The following is a 20,875-nucleotide window of genomic DNA, read 5'->3' as shown; positions in this document are numbered from 1 at the left end:
CCCAGAGCTTGGTACAACCAGAACCCAGCACACCCAGCCCGAGGCACCAGCACCTGGACACCCAGGACCTGGCACACCCAGAGCTCAGCACACCCAGCATCCAGCAAAGCCAACACCCAGCACACCCAGCCCTAGGTACAACCCAGCCCCAAGAGGGAGTCAGGGAAGGGCTGGGAGGATGATCTTGGCTTGGAGGGCCTCAATCAGGCTGCCCTTGGGCCCTCCCCAGACTGGCCACCTGCACCTGGCTCTGCCTGGGAAGGGAGGAGGATGCAGCCTCCCCACCCTATTACTTAACCACAGCCCAGGAGCAAAGGAAAACACCACAGCAACTTAGCCGAGAAAATCTCTCATGTAACAAACTCTGATGCAGGCCCTGACCCTGCCGTCGGGCTAGACTAACCCACAGGAGAGACCTGCAGCTTGGCTTTGCCGGTGACCCTGAGCCCTGACCTACAGCCATAGGCGCTGACTCCGTGGGTGCTCTGGGGCTGAAGCACCCATGGGGGGAAAATGGTGATTGCTGAGCACCCACCAGCAGCCCCCCTATCAGCTCCCCCCTCTTCCCCAGCGCCTCCTGCCTGCTGGCGTCCCCAACGATCAGCATTTCCCACTCCCTCCCCACTTCTCCTGCCTGCCCGCCCGCCCGAACCAGATGTTTCAAGGCATGCAGGACGCTGGGGGGGAGGGAGGAGGAGTGATGACGAAGCACACTCGAGGGAGGTGGTGGAACGGGGCGGGAAGAGGTTGGGCAGGGGCGGGGTGGGGGTGTAGCCTTGAGGAATGGGGTGGAGTTCAGGTAGGGTCTGGGGCAGAGCCAGGGGTCAGGCATCCCCCAACAGAGTGGAAAGTTGGTGTGTGTGCCCGCAGCCCCTTGCTACCCCAGCCCTGGGCTTCCCCATGACACCAGGGTCTTCAGCGGAGCTGGGGGTAGGGAGATCACAGCTGGGGTAGCAGGGGGCTGCGAGTTGGGAGTGAGGGGCACTGGCAGAGCTGTGGGTTGGGGAGCCCAGGGCTGGGGTAGCAGGGGGCTGTGAATCTGGAACTGACCACTAGGACTGGGATGGGGGGACTGTCACTAGTTCCTTCTAACAGCTCCCTCCTCTGCACATAAACCACCCAGCTCCATAGGAGGGGAGTGCAGTCCAGTGGTTATAGCAGGGAGCGGGGGAGCTAGGAGTCAGGATTCCTGGGTTCTAGCCCCAGCTCTGCCACTGACTGGCTGTGTGAACTTGCTCACATCCCAGCGCTGCCCTGTGACTCAGTTTCCCCACCTCACTGGGGCATATGGCTCAGTCTGTGAAAGCTTGTGCAGGGCTGTGAGATCCTGAGGGACGGGAGCTGGCCCCTGCCATGCGGGAAGTGGGGGCTCCCTGGACCCAGTTCAGGGAACCTCTGAGGGCTCAAGGGGCAGTTTGGGGCTGACAGCCTCCAATGGGGGGCAGGGGAGGACAGCGAAAAGGGGGGAGAGAGGAACAGGCAGGAGGGGCTGGCGAAGGTGCACTCAGTCCCGCCAGCACACCCAGAGCTCAGTCCACCCAGCACCTGGCTTACCTAGCACCTGGCCTGCCCAGCCCTAGGCACACCCAGCCGATCTCCCTCACACAGACAAACTCTGCTCAGGGCCACCAGCCAGGACAGAGCCCCTGGCGCCCCACTCAGACCCCACTGCTGCCAGACCCCCCGCCCCAGAGCCCTCCCTCTCTCAACACAATGGTGGCAAGGCCCTGCCAGGCCAGGCAGCCTGACACATCACAGAGCCTGCCCCCTGCTGCCATGGCAAGGGGGCCCTGCAGGGGTGGGAGCTGCTCTCCTAGGCCAGACCGGCTCCTGGGCACCACCTGGCTCCTGGTATAGACCCCATGCCCCCTTCCAAATCCCCAGCTGCCACCGCATCCTGGATACCACCCAGCAACAGCCTCCCTTGCAACCCCCGCAGCAGCTGGATCCCCGGCCTCAGCTCCACCCTCCCCGCCAGGATCTGGGCACAGATTGGTGCCATGCAGCTTAGTTGCAAGCCAAGGGGCAAAAAATAGAACCCAGGAGTCCTGGCTCCCAGCCCCTCCCCTCCACTGTAACTACTAGACCACACTCCACTCCTGGAACTTCTGAGCATATGTTTCCTCCTACACGTTTCCTCCTTCCTCCTGCAGCAGCCCATGGACTTTCCAGAACCTGCTGCCCCCCCACCCCCACTGATCCCTTCAGGCCAGGGATCCATGAGGGGAGCAGGGGGTGCCCCATGGTGCCAGCTGCTCCCGTCCCACTGCTCCTCAACACAGAAATTGTCTCCTGCTCTCCCCTGCCTGGGCCGGGAGCCCTTTGCGGGCAGCCAGGCCTGGGATGGATGGGGGTGCCTAAAATACAGCCCAGAGGGGCATCTTGCACTGGAAAAGAGCTTTCCCTGCCCTGGCCTCCAGCGCTCCCCCCTGCCAGCACAGGGTGAGCCATGTCCCCAGGGGTTCAAAGGGGCAAGAGACCCACACTGCGTCCTGTTCAACAGGAGATTTCTTGGCAGATTTTAGCAACCCCGGCTTCTCCCAGCGGGGGACGCTGTGGGGAGCAGGGCGGGAGCACTGGCTGTGGGAGGAGCTCCCGGCTATGCCAGCCCCAGCCTCTCCCAGCGGGGAGTGCTGTGGGGAGGGGGACAGGAGTGTGCCGGGCAGAGGGAAGAGTCGGACTTTTTCCTGCTCTGTTTCTTTGACAGTCAGGAAAGTAAAGTGAGCCCTTATTGCCTTTGAAGCAGCCAGGCCTGGGCGGGAGTGGGGGGTGCTGACCCAGTGCACCCACAGCTCCATCCCTGTCAAGGGACTGCCCGGGGTGACCTGTGCTGTGGGAGGAGATGGCGGGGGGTGAGCAGGAGGGCTGCAGACTGTGACCAGGCCTAGTCCCCTGCCTGTTTCCTGCAGACAGGAGGGACAACAGGATGCAGGTTACAAGGGCAAAGGGGCCTGGGGGAGCGAGGACATGGACGGTGTCAATCCCATTTCCCTGGTGGGAGGGAAAGGGGAGTTAAAGCCAAGAGTCAGGATTAGAACCCAGGAGTCCTGATTCCCAGCCCCCCTGCTCTAACCCAAGAGACCCCGTCCTCTCCCAGAGCTGGGATAGAACCCAGGTATCCTGATTCCCAGCCCCCCTGCTCTAACCCAAGAGAGCCCGTCCCTTCCCAGAGCTGGGGAGCAAACCCAGGCGTCCTGGACCCCAGTCTGTGGTCCTAACCCCTAACCCCCAGAATTCCCACCTTGCTGCAGTCCTATTGACCCTGGAGGCTGGGCTTGTGATTCTGGGGAAACAGACCAGAGTAGCTATTGCCCTGTGGGGGAATGGCCTGGAGGGGACAACACTCCCCCACACCCGCCCAGGGGAATGGACTGAGTGGATGTTCCCTCCCTGGCCCCATAGGGCTGGACAAGGTGAGCTAAAGGAGACATGAAGTCATCTCTGCACACTTTCTTCTTGGAATGACAAGTGCTGTCCTGAGGGGACCCTGGTGTCCGGGCAAAGGCACATGGGCCTCAGTCTGGACATGGCACATCCTTGCACTGGATGGTGTCACTTGAGGACCTAAGGGAGGGGGTGGGGATTGGGGAGAGTCTACTGGGGCCTTTGTGACCAATGGGGATACCCTGCAACCCCCTCCGCCTTCCTACAACTCTTAGCGGCAGAAGAGGAAGAGATGCTCTGTGGGATAAGTGCCCAGAGTGCACCGCTCTGTGGGACCCCTGGACCCAATCCTGATCCACAACCCAGCTTCGGGGCTCCTCCCCTCCTGTAGCTCTGCCAGGGCCTCTCAATCCCAACCTGCAGCCCCCTGCTAGCTCAGTCCTGGGCTCCCCCACCACAACTCTGCTGGTGCCCCTCAATCCCAACCCACAGCCCCAGGCTCCCCCAAGCTCTGCCGGTGCCCCTCAATCCTGACCAAAGCCCCCAGCCCAGCACTTCCCCTACCTTTCCCAGTTCTGCCAGTGTCCCTCAATCCCAACCCGCAACACCCCACTATCCCAGCCCTGGGCTCCCCCCACACACAGCTCTGCCAGTGTCCCTTTCTCCCAACCCGCAGACCCTGGCTATCCCAGAATGCAGCAAATTCCCCACTAAAAAAGAGACCCAACCAACTCACTTCACGTGTGACCAGAGGCAGGATCTGAACTCAGAACCCCAGCGATGGAGGTTGGTGGGGGATGGACTATGAAACTCCACTTGCCCCCCAGCAATCGCTGCACTAACCCCTGGGCAGTGTTGCCCTAGCCCCACGCTACAGCATCCCAAAGACACCAAGGCCTTTGTGGCTGCTGATAGGTGCGTTACAACCTCTGCATATTACAGTGGGTGTGCAGGAGGGTGCCTACCGCCCCTGCCCTGGCTGCTGAGGGCAGTGTGTGCTGCTGACAGCCCCTGTGTGGTGACACTGGGCAGCGCTGGCTGGGATTTGGGGAGCTCAGGACAATCGCAGGGTCTGCCCGTGTCCAGCCTCCCCCGCAGAGTCCTGGCTGCTCCCTGGGGGCAGGGGTGGATTCCTGGGGCCCCTGCCCACACCTTCCGCCTGTGGTCCCACCCCCGTGCTACCTCTTCCGCCTGCGGCCCTGCCCACAGCCCCACCCCTTTCTGTCTCTTCCCTGGGCCCCGCCCCTGTTCCATCCAGGGTCCCCCCATTCTGCCCCCGCACTGTTGCCCCACAACCTGTTTGCTCCTTTCTGCCCTCCCCCCAAGACTGTCCCCCCGCTCTGGCCCCGGGGCCTCAGCAGGGAGTGAGACCTCACCCAGCCCTGCGGCCGCGGCAGGGAGCAAGAGCTCCTCCAGTCCCGGGGCTGCAGCCAGGTCCGGGCGCTGGGGCTTCCCCCACCATCCCCAGCACTTCTGTGGGGGATCAGGGTCGGGGCGCTGGGGCTTCTTCCGCCCCACCTGCGCAGTGCTTCTGCCAGGGCGTGGGTTCAGGTCGCTGGGGCTTCCCCCACCCCGCATGGCGGCCTGGGCTCTGGGCTTCCGCTGCCCAGCGGTGGACTTTTTCCGGGGCCCTCCCACTGGCCCAGTGGCTAATCCACCACTGCCTGGGAGAGTGTCCAGTCCCCCGGATCTCACCTGCTTGGCACGGTCTGGGTTCATGGTGGTCTGCGGCTGCAGGATGTTGACGGACTCCGGCTTCACCACGGACTGGGGGATCTCGCGCACCTTCTCGGCGATGAAGTTGTGGACGGCGTTGAGGGCCTCGGCTGTACCCTGCACGAGGCACACCCGCTCTGTGGTGCCTGGGGAGGGGAGAGCATGGGCAGGTTAGCACCCAGAGTTCTGGGCACAGAGGGCACCAAGCTGGAGAGGGATGCGCTGATGTGGGCTTGCAGGGAGGTAGCATGCAAAAGGGGAGAACAACTGACACCAAAGGGGTGAGTGTGCAAATGGGAAGTGAGTGTGTAAGGGAACTGATACCAAAGGAATGGGGGTGATGGAGGAAGGTGAGTGTGCAAGAGGAGAGGACATGTGTAAGAGGGCAACAACTGATGCCAGGGGAATGAGAGTGTGAGTGGGTGTGCAAGGGGACAACTGATCGCAAAGGAACAAGTGTCCAAGCAGGCAAGTGTGCATGAGGAGGATGCATGTGTAAGAAGGGAGTGAGTGTGTCCGCTGAAGCTTTGACAAGCCACCACTGCCTTGGCCTCCCCTCACCCAACCAACGCCTGCGTCCCATCCCCCTCCAGCTCTCACCCAGCTAGCGCCAGCTCCAGAGGGGCCCAGCGTGGCACATAGAGGGTTAACATGTTCCTGCCATGCCCCGCCAGCTGCTGCCTGTTTAAAGCCAACAGCTGGCAGGGCTGCCAATGAGGGCCCCACACCCCCTTTGCTCCCCCCGGGATCCCGGCCATTGGACAGAGCTGGTGTCAGCCCCCCCCCCAGGGAAGGGAGCTCTTGGCACCCCCCATCTCCCTTGATTCCCAGCCTTTCACCTCCACCCTGTGACCTGTCCTATCGGCTGATGGGGAAACTGAGGGGGGTTGGGACTTGCCCTCCCCAAGGTCACACGCTGAGCCTGTGGCAGGGCTGGGGATCGAACCCAGGAGTCCTGACGCCCAGCCCCCCTTCTAACCACTAGACTCCACTCCCCACCCAGAGCTGGGGGGAGACCCCTGGTGCTCAGGGTCTAAGGCTTTGGGGCTGGGGGTTCTGGTTCAATCCCTGCCGAGCATTCATTCCCCATGGTGGGGAGGTTGATCCCCAGGGTGTGGGGTACGGCCCTGGGGGGAAAACGCCCTCGCCTGGTGCCAGAGCCATTGCACGGGGGAGCCACGGCAGGGAGGAGAGGGAGGGAAACCAAGGATTTTTGGTCTCTCTCCTTCCCCACAACATCCCCCAGCCCATGTCCCCCCTCCCAGCTCTCTCCTCCCCACATCCCAAACCCTCTTCTCCTCTCCGGCCCCTCCCCACGTCCCCCTCCTTGGCCCACATCCCCCTCCCCATATACCTCTCCTCTCCCCGCATCCCTTTCCCCACTTTCCATTCCCCATGTCCCCCCTCCCCACATCTCCACCTCCCCCTTCCCCTCTCTCTCCCCTCCCCACGTCCCCCTCCTTGGCCCACATCCCCCTCCCCATATACCTCTCCTCTCCCTGCATCCCCTTCCCCCTCCCTATATCCCCCCTTCTCTTCCTCCTTCTCTCCCCCTATATCCCCCCTGCCCCTCCCAGTTTGCCCCTCTGCATGGCCCCCCTCCCCCTCCTTCCCCACATCCCCCATCCCCCTCATTACCCCCCGCCCCTCGCCATGCCCCCTCCCCCCCAGGGTTTCCCCCAACCTCCCCCCCTCAGCTGCTGCCTCAACAAAACAGGCACAGCCAGGTTTCCATGGCAACCTGCAGCGTTTTGAAACCCCCTCCCCCCCCAGCAGCCGTGATGGAGCCGAGGGCTCAAGGGCCTGTCGCCATGGCAACCGGCACCCCCTCATCTGCCATCCGCCGGTTACCTGGGTGATGAGGGACCCTTTGTCCCCAGCAATGAGCCCCCCCGCCGCGGGGTGCGGCGAGGGGCCCCAGGCGGGAAAGGGAGGAGGAGAGCTGGTGGGGCGGGCCCAGTTGCCCCACAGCGAGGGTTGGGGCCCAGCGCAGGCTGGAGAGCCCCTCCCCCCGGGGCCTGGCATCAGGGGCTCAAGGATCCGGAGGGGTGGGGGGCACAGCACGAGGCCCGGCTCCATCCCCACATCCCCCCATCCACACACAGAGGTTCGGAGAAGACAGGAGGGAAATGGGGAGAGGGCCCTGAATGAGTCAGGGATCCTCAAGTTGGCTCAAAATGTAACCCCCTCCCCATCCCATGACCACCCCCAGCCTCTCCGAGCCAGCCAAACCGGCAACGCCACTGCCCACCCTGCCAACCCCCAACTCTATGGCCCACCTCGGCAACCACGGCCCATGGCACCACAGCCAACCCTCACCAACCACGGCCCATGGCACCATAGCCCACCCTTGCCAGACACTGACACTATGGCCTAGCCTGGCCAACCATAGCCAATGGCATGTGCCCACCCTTGCCAACCATGGCCTATGGCACCATGGCCCACCCTCATGAATCATAGCCCATGGCACCACGGCCCACACTTGCCAACCACCAACATTGTAACATTAGGGCCCACCCTTGCCAAGCATGGCACCACTGCCCACCCTTGCCAACCATGATGCTATGGCCCACGCCCATTCTCACCAACCACATCCCATGGCACCACGGCCCACTCTCACCCTCACCAATCACAGCCCATGGCACCATGGCCCACCTTTACCAAGCACCAACACCATGGCACCATAGCCCACCTTCACAAACCATGGTCCTCGGCCTACCCCCACCAACTACGATGCCATGACCCATGCCCACTCTCACCAACCACCAATGCATGCTCACCAACCACAGCCCACAGCACCACGGCAGCACAGCCCACGCTCAATACTCCATCAGCATCACAGCCCATGTGCGCTGCAAACCACCTTCACTACACCACACACCTCCCTCCCTGCAATCCACCGCTAGCACCAGAGCACAGACCACCAACCGCCACGAGCACTGCCCACCACCCTCCCCAAAGCATCAAAACCACAAACCATAACAGCCATCCGCACACTACCGGAGGCCACTTTCACCAACACACAAACCACCAGTCATCCCACATCTCTTAGTAGTTAGAGCAGGGGCAGCTGGGAGCAGGACTCCTGGGTTCTATCCCAGCTCTGGGAGGGGAGTGGGATCTAGTGGTTAGAGGAGGGGGGACAGGAACCAGTACTCCTCGTTCTATCCCCAGCTCTGGGAAAGGAGTGGGGTCAGTGCAAGCAAGTCATGGCCCTCAGAGACTGAGCACAGGTTCTGGAGACCAGAGTGACTGAACTGGAGATGCTGAGGGAGCCAGAGAGGTACAGAGAGGAGACTTTCTGGAGCACAGCAGAGTGGGTCCCACTCCCAGTCTGTGCTGCGGAGGAGGGAAGGAGAACATTAAGCTGGAGTGGAGGGAAATGATCCCATCACTGGGACCCTCCTTCCAGACGCACTGAGGAGACCTCTTATCCCTGCCATATAAGACAATAAATTTGCATGCTAAGATCTGTAAATCTGTATTTATTCTACACAGGTTCAGAACATTCTAGGAGGTTAGTGAAAAATGAATCCATATATGGAGGAGTGGGAGGGGGAGGGGACCCCAGTTATTAGGAAGAGCCAGGTCATAGCGATGTGGAAGTCGATTGTTAGAAATATGGATAGTTGTGTTTGACTGGGAGAACCGCACAGTGCATTGCCTGCCGGGTGTGAAGGATGCAGAGCCCATGAGACATCTAGACAGACTTATGTACAGTGCTGGGGAGGAGCTGGCAGTACATGTCGGTACCAGTGACACAGGGAAAGGTAGGAGAGAGGTCCTCGCGGCCAAATTTAGGCTGCTAGGTAAAAGGTCCAGGAACTCCATGGTAGTATCCTCTGAAATGCTTCCTGTTCCATGCACAGGGCCGGTTAGACAGGCAGAGATGCAGGGTCTCAATGCATGGATGAGACAATGGTGTTGGGAGGAGGGGTTTAGGTTTATTAGGAACTGGGGAACCTTTTGGAAAAGGAGGAGCCTATACAAGGAAGGATGGGCTCTACCTAAATAAAAACGGAACCAGATTGCTGGCATGTAAAATTAGAAAGGTCATAGAGGAGGTTGTAAATTAAGGGCTGGGTGAAGGCCGACAGGTGCCTAGGAGCACACGGCTCAGACAGAGACATCCCTTAGGGGAGGATTTATCTAAGTGCTAGTAAAGAGGAGAGGGTAGAAGTCGGTAAAGAACAGGCAGGAACTGGAGAGAAACAGTCGAAGGAAAAAGAGTCCCATTCAATTACATCACAGGAAGGCAGACAACTAAATACTGGCAAATTTTGTAAGTGCTTATATACAAATGTGAGAGGTTTAAATATTAAGATGGGTGAACTAGAGTGCCTGGTATTAAATGAGGATATTGCTATAATAGACATCACAGAAACTTGGTGGAACAATGATAATCAGTGGGACGCGAGTACAAAATACATAGAAATGACAGAGTAGGTCGTGCTGGTGGGGGTTTGGCACCACTACATGTGAAAGAAAGCATAGAGTCAAACACAATAAAAATCTTAAATGAATTAAACTGAACCATCAAATCCCTATGGATAGAAATTCCATGCTTGAATAATAAGTGCATAGCAGTAGGAATATTCTACCGATCACTTGACCAGGATGGTGATGGTGACTGTGAAATGTTCAGGTTGATTAGAGAGGCTACAAAAACAGAAATCCCAAGAATAATGGGGGATTTCAACTATCCCCACAGGGATTGGGTACAGGTCAACTCAGAATGGGAGGCAGAGATAAAATTTCTAGACACCATTGATGGCTGCTTCTTGGAGCAGCTAGTCCTGCTGGAACCAAGAAGGGGAGAGGCAATTCTTGATTCAGTCCTAAGTAGTGCACAGGATATGGTCCAAAAGGTGAATATAACTGAAACCAGGGCTGGCCTTAGACTAAATGGTGCCCCAGGCAAGGAGCGTCTTTTTGGCACACCCCTCCCCATTTGTTAAACTTTTGAATGCCTTATTTTTATTGCATTTGAAGCCCATTTAATGACTTTGATACACGATTTGCATGCCTGATTTATCCCTGTCCTATAAGACGATAAATTTGCATGCTAGGATCTGCAAATCTGTATTTATTCTACACAGGTCCAGAACATTCTAGGAGGTTAGTGAAAAATGAATCCACATAGGGAACACCTGAAATATGTCACTTCAAACATTCTATTTCCCTTTTGTCGCTAACAACAAAAACAGCACCCCGAGCTTGGCTCACCCCAAGCCCGGCACCCCAGGTAGACTCTTGGATCTCCTGCCCCTAAATCCGGCCCTGTCTTAATCACTTGGTAACAGTGACCATAATGTAATTAAATTTAACAGCCTTGTAGGGGAGAAAATACCAAAGAAACCCATCACGGTCACATTTACCTTCAAAAAGAGGAACTGCAGAAAAATAAGGAAGCTAGTTAAACAGAAACTAAAACAGTCACAAGAGAGAAATGCCTGCAAGATGCATGGAAACTATTTTTAAACACCATAATAGAGACTCAACTTAAATGTGTAGCCCGAATTAAAAACAAACAAACAAACAGACAGTAGGATAACCAAAAAAATACCTCCCTGGCTAAACAGCAGAGTAAAAGAAGCGGTTAGAGGCAAAAAGGCATCCTTTAAGAACTGGAAGTCAAATCCTACTGAGGAAAATAGAAAGAGCATAAACTCTGGCAAGTCAGGTATAAAAGTATAATTAGGCCGGCCGAAAGAGATTGTGAAGAACAACTAGCAAAAACCTCACAAATTAACAGCAATATGTTTTCAAGTACATCAGAAGCAGGAAGCCTACTCAGTGGGTCCACTGGACGATCAAGGTGCTAAAGGAGCACTCAAGGAAGACAAGGTGTTTGTGGAGCGACAAAATGAATTCTTTGCATCGGTCTTCACTGCAGAGGAGGTGAGGGAAATTCCCACACCTGAGTCATTCTTTTGACATGACCAGTCTTAGGAACTGCCCCACATTGAAGTGTCAGTAGAGGAGGTTTTGGAACAAATTGATGAATTAAAAAGTAACAAGTCACCAAAATCTAAAGTAATGCCTATATATATATATATATATATATATATATATATATATATATTAAGTTCCAGAGGCAATTACAGACTGGCAATTACAGACTGGTAAGCTGTGACGAAGTGGGACTGTTCTTAATGTTTCCTCTGAATAGTGTGGGGGTGCCTCAGTTTCCCCTATGCAGTTCTTAAGTATCTAGGTGGTGGGGTAAGGATGTATGATCATTGCAGAGCCCTAGAGGGCAGGTGTGTGCAGGGGTCTGGACACAGAGACTGGCCAACACCCTGTTTCCTGGCAACTGATGGCCTGGCCCTTCCCCCCTGCAAGGTGAGAGCTAAAGAGTTGGAGAACAAAGGAATCAGGTGACCTCCTGGCCCGGGAAAGGGGAAAGCCCGGGGGAGGGGCTGGAGGGAGTTTTCAGTTTGGGGCTGGCTGGAGACATGGAGTGAAGGGCAGACCTGGTTATCTAGCTCACTGCCCCCCAAAATGGACTCAGCTGAGGGGTCCGGTTCTCTTCACCTACAAGCTCTGTGTTAGACCATGTTCCTGTCGTCTAATAAACCTTCTGTTTTACTGGCTGGCTGAGAGTCACGTCTGTCTGCGAAGTTGGGGGGCAGGACCCTCTGGCTTCCCCAGGACCCCGCCAGGGACGACTCGCTGGGGGAAGTGCACGGAGGGGCAGAGGATGCTGAATGCTCCGAGGTTAGACCCAGGAAGGTGGAAGCTGTGTGAGCTGTGTGTCCTGAAGACAGGCTGCTCCCAGAAAGGAGACTTCCCCAGAGTCCTGACTGGCTATGTAGGGAGCAGTTCCAGAACATTGCCCAGGGACTCTGTGACAAGCCTAACTTTGGTACCAGGCAAACTGGTTGAAACTATAGTAAATAACAGAATTATCAGACACATACATAAATCATAGAATAGTAGGACTTAAGGGACCTGGAAAGGTCATCTAGTCCAGTCCCCTGCACTCAAGGCAGGACTAAGTATTATCTAGACCATCCCTGACAGGGGTTTGTACAAACTGCTCTTAAAAATCTCCAGTGATGGAGATTCCACAACCTCCCTAGGCAACTTATTCCAGTGCTTTACCACCCTGACAGGACGTTTTTCCTAATGTCCAGCCTAAACTGCCCTTGCTGCAATTTAAGCCCATTGTGTCTTGTCCTGTCCTCAGAGGTTAACAAGAACAATTTTTCTCCCTGCTCCTTGTAACAACTTTTTATGTACTTGAAAACTGTTATCATGTCCCCTCTCAGTTTTCTCTTCTCCAGACTAAACAAACCCAGTTCTTTCAATCTTCCCTCATAGGTAGGGTAACCAGATAGCAACTGTGAAAAAACGAGACAGGGGTGGGAGGTAATAGGCACCTATATAAGAAAAAATCCCCAAAACAGGGACTGTCCCTTTAAAAACGGGACATCTGGTCACCCTACTCATAGGTCATGCTTTCTAGACCTTTAACCATTTTTGTTGCTCTTCTCTGGACTTTCTCCAATTTTGTTCACTTCTTTCCTGAAATGTGGAGCCCAGAACTGGACATAATACTTCAGTTAATGGCCTACATAATATCTTGGGGAACAGTCAATGCAGATTTAGTAAAGGGAAATCATGCCTCACCAATCTATTAGAATTCTGTGAGAGGGTCAACAAGCATGTGGACAAAGGCGATCCAGTGGATATAGTAAAAAGAGAAGGAGTACTTGTGGCACCTTAGAGACTAACCAATTTATTTGAGCATAAGCTTTCGCGAGCTACAGCTCACTTCATTGGATGCATGCTGTGGAAAATACAGAAGATGTTCTTATACATACAAACCATGAAAAAATGGGTGTTTACCACTACAAAAGGTTTTCTCTTCCCCCACCCCACTCTCCTGCTGGTAATAGTTTATCTAAAGTGATCACTCTCCTTACAATGTGTATGATAATCAAGGTGGGCCATTTCCAGCACAAATCCAGGGTTTAACAAGAACGTCTGGAAATGGCCCACCTTGATTATCATACACATTGTGAGGAGAGTGATCACTTTAGATAAGCTATTACCAGCAGGAGAGTGGGGTGGGGGGAGAGAAAACCTTTTGTAGTGGTAAACACCCATTTTTTCATGGTTTGTATGTATAAGAACATCTTCTGTATTTTCCACAGCATGCATCCGATGAAGTGAGCTGTAGCTCGCAAAAGCTTATGCTCAAATAAATTGGTTAATCTCTAAGGTGCCACAAGTACTCCTTTTCTTTTTGCGAATACAGACTAACACGGCTGTTACTCTGAAACCAGTGGATATAGTGTATTTGGGATGTCATGGGATAAGAGGGAAGGTCCTCTCCTGGATTAGTAACTGGATAAAAGACAGGAAACAAAGGGTAGGAATAAATGGTCAGTTTTCACAGTGGAGAAAGGTAAGTCCCCAGGAGTCGGTACTGAGACCAGGGCTGTTCAACACATTCATAAATGATGTGGAAAAAGGGGTGATCAGTGAAGTGACAAAGTTTGCAGACAATACAAAACTAATCAAGATAGGGTCCAAAGCTGACTGTGAAGAGTTAGAAAGAGACCTCACTAAACTGAGTGACTGGGCAACAAAATGGCAGATGAAATTCATCATTGATAAATACAAAGTAATGCACATGGGAAACCCTAATCCCAACTATACATATAAAATGATGGGGTCTAAATTAGCTGTTCCCACTCAAGAAAGAGATCTTGGAGTCATTGTGGATATTTCTCTGAAAACATCCTCTCAATGTGCAGTGGCAGTCAAAATAGTGAACAGCCTGTTAGAAACCATTAGGAAAGGGATAGATAAGATAAAGATCATAATGCCTCTATATAAATCCATGGCATGCCCACACCTTGAATACTGCGTGCAGATCTGGTTGGCCCATCTGAATAAAGTTATATTAGAATTGGGAAAGGTAGAGAGAAGGGCAACAAAAATGATTAAGGGGCTGGAACAGCTTCCACGTGAGAAGAGATTAGAAAGCCTGGGACTGATCAGCCTGGAAAAGAGATGACTAAGGGGGGATATGATGGAGGTCTATAAAATCATGACTGGGGTGGAGAAAGTGAATGAGAAAATGTTATTTACTCCTTCCCATAACACAAGAAACAGGGATCATCCAATGAAATTAACAGGCGGCACATTTAAAACAAACATAAGGAAGTTCTTCTTCAAATAATGCACAGTCAACCTGTGGAACTCACTGCCAGGGGATGTTGTGAAGGCCAAAACTATAACTGGGTTAAAAAAGGAATGAGATAATAGGAGGATAGGTCCAGCAATGACTGTTAGCCAAGGTGTACAGGGACACAACCCCACGCTCTGGGTGTCCCTAAGCCTCTGACTGACAGAAGCTGGGACTGGATGACGGGATGGATCACTCGATAATTGCCCTATTCTGGTCATTCCCTCTGAAGTGTATGGCACTGGCCACCTGGGCTAGCTGGCCCATTGGTCTGACCCGATCTGACTTTTCTTACATTCTTATTGATGGGAGCAGGCGGGGCTGGGAGTCAGGACTCCTGGGTTCTATTCCCACTTTCATCTAGAGATTGTATCCTTCCTTCCTTCCTATCCTAAAGCACAGCATTGCTGTTGGTGGTTAAACATCTGCTGGGTCCCACCCCAGAAGTGGCTGCAGTCGTGCCCTCTTCCCCTGCCTCATGGTGTGTGTGGGGGGGGGGGAGGAGTTGTGGACTCAAGGGGCACGAGAAAGGTTTTATGAGCTATTGGGAACATCCATTCCACTGTCTGCCCATTGGGCAGGGGTTCAGGAAGGCCCCCCTCAGGGCTCTTCCCCCAGCACCCCAGGATCAGGTTTCCCCAGATTGTGACAAAGCTCCGCTGCTTACCTGAAAACAATAGGGCCTGTCCCAGCCAAGGCCTAATTAACGCTGGATAAATAGGAAAGGGTGTGGTGAGTGCTGGCCCCTGGCCATGGGCTGGGGCAGAGGTCACAGGCAGTCGAATGGGGCAGGGGAGAGGCTGTTCCTGGGAATCATTTTTGTCACCCCCTCTTGGTACCAGGTGCTCCTCCCTCCCGCTCACCTGGGGTTACCCCTGGAGGAGGGGGATGGGATGGGGGGGCACAGTGGAGAGTTCCCAGGCAGGGGTGGATGATGGGGGAGCGGAGGTGCAAGGGGGCACAAGGAGGGCAGGGTATGAGGCAGGGCAGGTGTGGGGGGAAGGCGTGCAAGGGGATGTGGCGGTTCCACAGGCTGGCACACGATTCTGAGAGTGCGAGCAGGGCACAAGCGTGTGTAAGTGGAGGCTGTGCCAGTGCAACAGGTGGGAGGGGAGGAGGTATGGGGGCTTGCCCCAGGGCAGAGCCAGGGATTAGGGGCAGGGAGGTCTCAGGACAGAGCTGGTGGTAGGGACAGAGGGGTCTCAGGATAGAGCTGGGGGGGGGTAGGGACGGGGGGGGGTCCCAGGACAGAGCCGGAGGAGGGGCAGGGGGTCCCAGGACAGAGCCGGGGGTGCAGGGACAGGGGGTCCCAGGACAGAGCCGGGGGAGGGGCAGAGGGGTCTCAGGATAGAGCTGGGGGGGTGGGGGGGGTCCCAGGATAGAGCCGGGGTGCAGGGACAGGGGGTCCCAGGACAGAGCCGGGGGTAGAGATGGGGGGGGTCCCAGGATAGAGCTGGGGTGCAGGGACAGGGGGGTCCCAGGACAGATCTGGGAGGCAGAGGGTCCCAGGACAGAGCCGGGGGTAGAGATGGGGGGGTCACAGGACAGAGCCGGGGCACAGGGACAGGGGGTCCCAGGACAGAGCCGGTGGAGGGGCAGGGGGTCCCAGGATAGAGCCGGGGGAGGGGCAGAGGGGTCTCAGGATAGAGCTGGGGGCATGGGGGGGGTCCCAGGATAGAGCCGGGGTGCAGGGACAGGGGGGTCCCAGGACAGATCTGGGAGGCAGGGGGTCCCAGGACAGAGCCGGTGGAGGGGCAGAGGGGTCTCAGGATAGAGCTGGGGGGGTAGGGGGGGTCCCAGGATAGAGCCGGGGTGCAGGGACGGGGGTCCCAGGACAGAGCCGGTGGAGGGGCAGGGGGTCCCAGGACAGAGCCGGGGGTGCAGGGACAGGGGGTCCCAGGACAGAGCCGGGGGAGGGGCAGAGGGGTCTCAGGATAGAGCTGGGGGGGTAGGGGGGTCCCAGGATAGAGCCGGGGTGCAGGGACGGGGGTCCCAGGACAGAGCCGGTGGAGGGGCAGGGGGTCCCAGGATAGAGCCGGGGTGCAGGGACAGGGGGGTCCCAGGACAGATCTGGGAGGCAGGGGGTCCCAGGACAGAGCCGGGGCGGGGGAGGGACCAGCGCGCACAGCTCTGGCCTGACTTATCAAGGGGAGCATTTCCTGCAATTGAAGCCATTTCCCTCCCAGCCTGGCCCAGCCCTGCCCAGCTTCCTGCTTCCTCCCCTAGCCCTGCAGCTGAGGGTGGGGGAGGCACCCAGGGCCCTGCAGGCTGCAGAGAGCCGCTGTGGTGTCCGTGTGGCTCCCTCCTCCCTCTCTAGGCCCCTGGGATCGGCCACACCAGCCCCTGCCCGTGGGTTAGGGGATCTTTCCCCTCCCTGGGAGCAGGTGGGGGGACCCTGCCACCCCACTCCATGAGACTTCCAGTGGCCTGGAACTGCCCCCTTCCCCCCACGGGTATCCTGGGCAGGCCAGGCTGGGCATTCAGCCAACAACTGAAGAAATGGGCAGGGATTAGCAGCACTGCCAACCCCAACAGCACCAGTCAGACCCCGAAAATCACGAGACTGGCTTATAAATCATGAGATCCTTCCCAAAGGTTTGCTTTTCCCCCTGCCTCCGCCCAGCGCATGCGGGACTAGCCCGGGGCTGCCTCCTCTTGCATCTGTACGGGAAGGAAGAGGAGCTGGGGTCCTGCGGCAGGAGCGCTCATAATCATGCAAAGAGCCACTCTGGAGCAGGGCCCGCAGGGATCATTCCCCGTCCCTTGCCCTGCCAGGCCACGGGGCAGTCACTTGTGCCCATGCAGGACACTTTGCACCAGTGTGAAAAAGTCACTCGTCTCCCCTAAATGGTCCCCTGCCCCTGTCTGGAGGGGAGGGGGAACCACTGCATGGAACGTTAGAGACTCGCTCACTGATGAGGACCATCACGCCTGGAGCTGCCCAAAATCAATGAACACCCCCGGCCTTTTGTGACCCTACAATTGCCTGACCTCCTGCTGCGCTCCTGCCAGAAGCCCTCCCTCACGATGGGGGGATGCAGAGGAAGATGCTGCGATCCTCAAAGCAGCAGCAGAGTCCAGAGGAGGTGCTGGAGGAAGCTGAGAAACCCGGGCCAAGCGCCAAGCAGCTGCCAGGGGAGGCGATGTACAGCCCCGGCAGGGGAGGTGTATTGAAGTGTCTCCCCAAAACAATGGGCACCCCAGGGCAGTGGGAAGAGGTGGGTCGGGGAGCTGACAGTGGGACCCAGTGGAGCCCCCGTCTCAGACTGACAGTGGGAGCCCACAGAGCCCCCATCCCAGGCTTATAGCAGGACCCACTGGCATCCCCGGTCCCAGGGTTGACAGCGAGAGCCAGCAGAGCCCCCAGTCTGGGGCTGACAGAGATTTTTAACTAAAATTAAGCCTCACTCATGTCAATTTGCGAGAGTTGGAATGTCTGGAGGTGACTCCTGTGAAGCCATTGCTAACTGGGGGAGAATAGAGCCCAGGAGTCCAGGTTCCCAGCCCACCCCCCCACTCTAACCACTAGACCCTCCCTTCCCCCCGAGCTGGGATAGAACCCAGGAGTCCTGGCGCCCAGGTCCCTGCTCTAACCACTAGGCTGCCTTCTCACAATCCCAGAATCCCCAGCCTCCTATATGCAGACCTGATCAAGCCCTTCATGCCCTCAGGGTTAGGAAACGCCCCCTCAGGACCAGACCCCAGACTTCCCTTCCCTATGCATCGTGGTGGTGGGGGATGGTGCCTCTCCCTTTCCCAAGGGATTGGAACAACTCCCTTTCTCCTGGGGAAATTACCAAGCAAAAAGCTGCCCCCTCCCCTCTCCAGCCCCTTGGCAACATCCCCCTCATCCCTGGAGATTTTCTGCCCAATAATCCCCCAGTCAAGAGCAGGAGATGCAGAGAAAAGCAGCTTAGCTGGGATGGCCTGGCTTTGTGTGCCCCGCAATCAGGGCACAGATTATGGCTGGGCCAGGGCTGCCAGCTTCCTCCCCACCATCCAGCAGCACCTGCTAATCTTCCGTGCTTGACCTGAAAATGAAACCTAGTGGGACTGGCACAGTGCATTCCCCGGGGGCCGTGGCTAAGTGCTGCAGAACAGAACCCAGGAGTCCTGGCTCCTAGGCCCCCCATGGAAATCAGGACACTCCACCTATCTCCCAGAGCCAGAAAGAGAACCCAGGAGTCCCGATTTCTCATACCACTGCTGAAACTACAACACCCCATAAGAACATAAGAAGGGCCAGACTGGGTCAGACCAAAGGTCCATCTAGCCCAGTGTCCTGTCTCCCGACAGTGGCCAGTGCCAGGTGCCCCAGAGGGAATGAACAGAACAGCTAATGGCTAATAGCCATTGATGGACCTATCCTCCAGGAACTTATCTAGATCGTTTTTGAACCCTGTTATAGTCTTGGCCTTCACAACATCCTCTGGCAAGGAGTTCCACAGGTTGACTGTGCGTTGTGTGAAGAAATACTTCTTTTTGTTTGTTTTAAACCTGCTTTTTTGTTTGTTTGGGTTTTTTCATTTTTTTAGATCTCAGTCTGCTTTGGACTTAACTATCTTGAGTAATTTTGTATCGTCTGCAAATTTTGCCACCTCACTGTTTATCCCTTTTTCCAGATCATTTATGAATATATTGGATAGGACTGGTCCCAGTACAGACTCCTGGGGGACACCACTATTTACCTCTCTCCATTCTGAAAACTGATAATTTATTCCCACCCTTTGTTTCCTATCTTTTAACCACTTACTGATCCATGAGAGGCCCTTCCCTCTTATCCTATGACAGTTTACTTTGCTTAAGAGCCTTTGGTGAGGGACCTTGTCAGTGGCTTTCTGAAAATCTAAGTACACCATATCCACTGGATCCCCCTTGTTCACATGCTTGTTGACCCCCTCAAAGAATTCTAATAGACTGGTGAGGCATGATTTCCGTTTACAAAAACCATGTTGACTCTTCCCCAACAAATTGTGATCATCTACCCAACTCCGATCCCAGGGCTGGGACCAGAACCCAGGAGTCTACCCACTCTAACCACTACACACCACGCCCCTCACAGATTCACAGATTCCAAGGCCAGAAGGAACCGCCGTGATCAGTCTGACCTCCTGGATAACACAGGCCAGAGACCTGCCCAGAAACAACACCTGTTTGAACTAGAGCCGATCTTTACCGCAGATCCAATCCTGATTTAAACATTTCCAGGGATGGAGAAGCCACCAGGACCCTTGATAAATTGTTCCACGGGTTAATCGCACTCACTATGCCTTATTTCCGGTCTAAATTTGTCCGGCTTCAACTCCCCGCCATTGGCACATGTTCAACCTTTGCTAGACTGAAAAGCCATTATTAGATCCTTGTTCTCCGTGTCGGCACTGATAGATGGAAACCAAGTCCCCCGTGACCCTTCTCGTTGTCAAGCTAAAAACACTGAGCTCCTGAAGTCTCTCGCTCTAGAGCAGGTTTTCTAACCCTTCAATTGTTCTCGGGGCTCTTCTCGGCAACTTATCAACATCCATCTGGACCAGGATCCCAGCCACGGTCGCACCTGGGTCAAATCCAGAGGGAAAATCACCTCCCTGCTTCTCCTGAGATTCCCCTGTTGATGCAGCCCAGGATGGTGTTCGCCCTTTTGCCCACAACTAGAGACCACTCCCCTCCCAGAGCCAGAAGAACCCAGGAGTCCTAGTTCTGGAGGAATTCGCCTGCCCCAGCTCAGTCCCCTGTTAAATCTTGGTGCCTTATTCCCAATCTGAATTTCTCGCCTCAGCTCCAGCCACTGGCTCTTGCTCTGCCTTTGCTCTCTGCCTCTGCTCTCAGAAACCGCCCCCCCCCACCGCCGCCCCCAGGGCAGTGCTGGCTACCTGGGATCTGGTCACCTCTAAATCTTCTCTGGGGTAAATGAAGTAGAGCCAGCTCCTCCAGTCTCTGGCTCGGAGGCAGATTCTTGGGCCTGTTGCTCTTTTCTGACCCCTGGCCGAAATGTCAGGATCCTTGAAGGGCGGACACCAGAACTGGCTGCAGTAACCAGCCTCAGCAGGGCCAGCGCCCTGCTCCCCCTCGCCATCCCCTGCTCGCTCACCCAACAGCCATGCTGTCTGAGAGGGGGGAGCCGCCCCAGGTGTAGTTGACACAGTGACACCACCTGAGTCTGCAGAGAGCCTGAACCAATTGCTCCAAGAGGGCTGCATTTCCCCATTCTCCTGAGGGAGCCGTTATCTCTGGAGCCTGGTGACAGCAATTTCTGTCCTCATACTCAGCACATTCCTATCATGACTCCTGAGCCATTTCCAGAGCTGCTGCTTGCCCCCACACAGTCCCCTGCCTTGCAAGCCAGACCGGCAGCCTTGCCTCCGAGATGTACGACCTGCATTTGTACTGTTCCATGCAAGGGGCATTTTCCCCCTGGCCTCTCAAAGCCAGGCATGGGCTGGCCACCTGGATGGCATAAATCTATCCCAGCCAGCGCTCTTTGCCCACCTCCCCAGGACGGATCGCAGGGGTCCGGAGCCCAGGCATCAAGGCAAACCTGGTCCTCTCCTGTCCAGCCGCCACAGCAGGGGAATATCA

General features: G+C 55.9%; 1 protein-coding gene across 1 annotated transcript in view; it reads right to left on the bottom strand.

Annotated features, from left to right (window-relative positions):
* The window catches only part of NOVA2 (NOVA alternative splicing regulator 2), a 36,042-nt gene that overhangs the window by 1,898 nt on the left and 13,269 nt on the right, over positions 1-20,875 (bottom strand). Inside the window, exon 3 of the mRNA XM_084612801.1 lies at positions 5,080-5,246. Within this exon, the coding sequence (XP_084468927.1) occupies positions 5,080-5,246 (167 nt within the window). The remainder of the gene's footprint in view (positions 1-5,079; positions 5,247-20,875) is intronic.

This window comes from Lepidochelys olivacea (assembly GCF_965140295.1).
Source record: "Lepidochelys olivacea isolate rLepOli2 genome assembly, chromosome: 23".
NCBI lineage: Eukaryota > Metazoa > Chordata > Testudines > Cheloniidae > Lepidochelys > Lepidochelys olivacea.
This window is presented reverse-complemented; position numbering and strand designations above follow the sequence as displayed.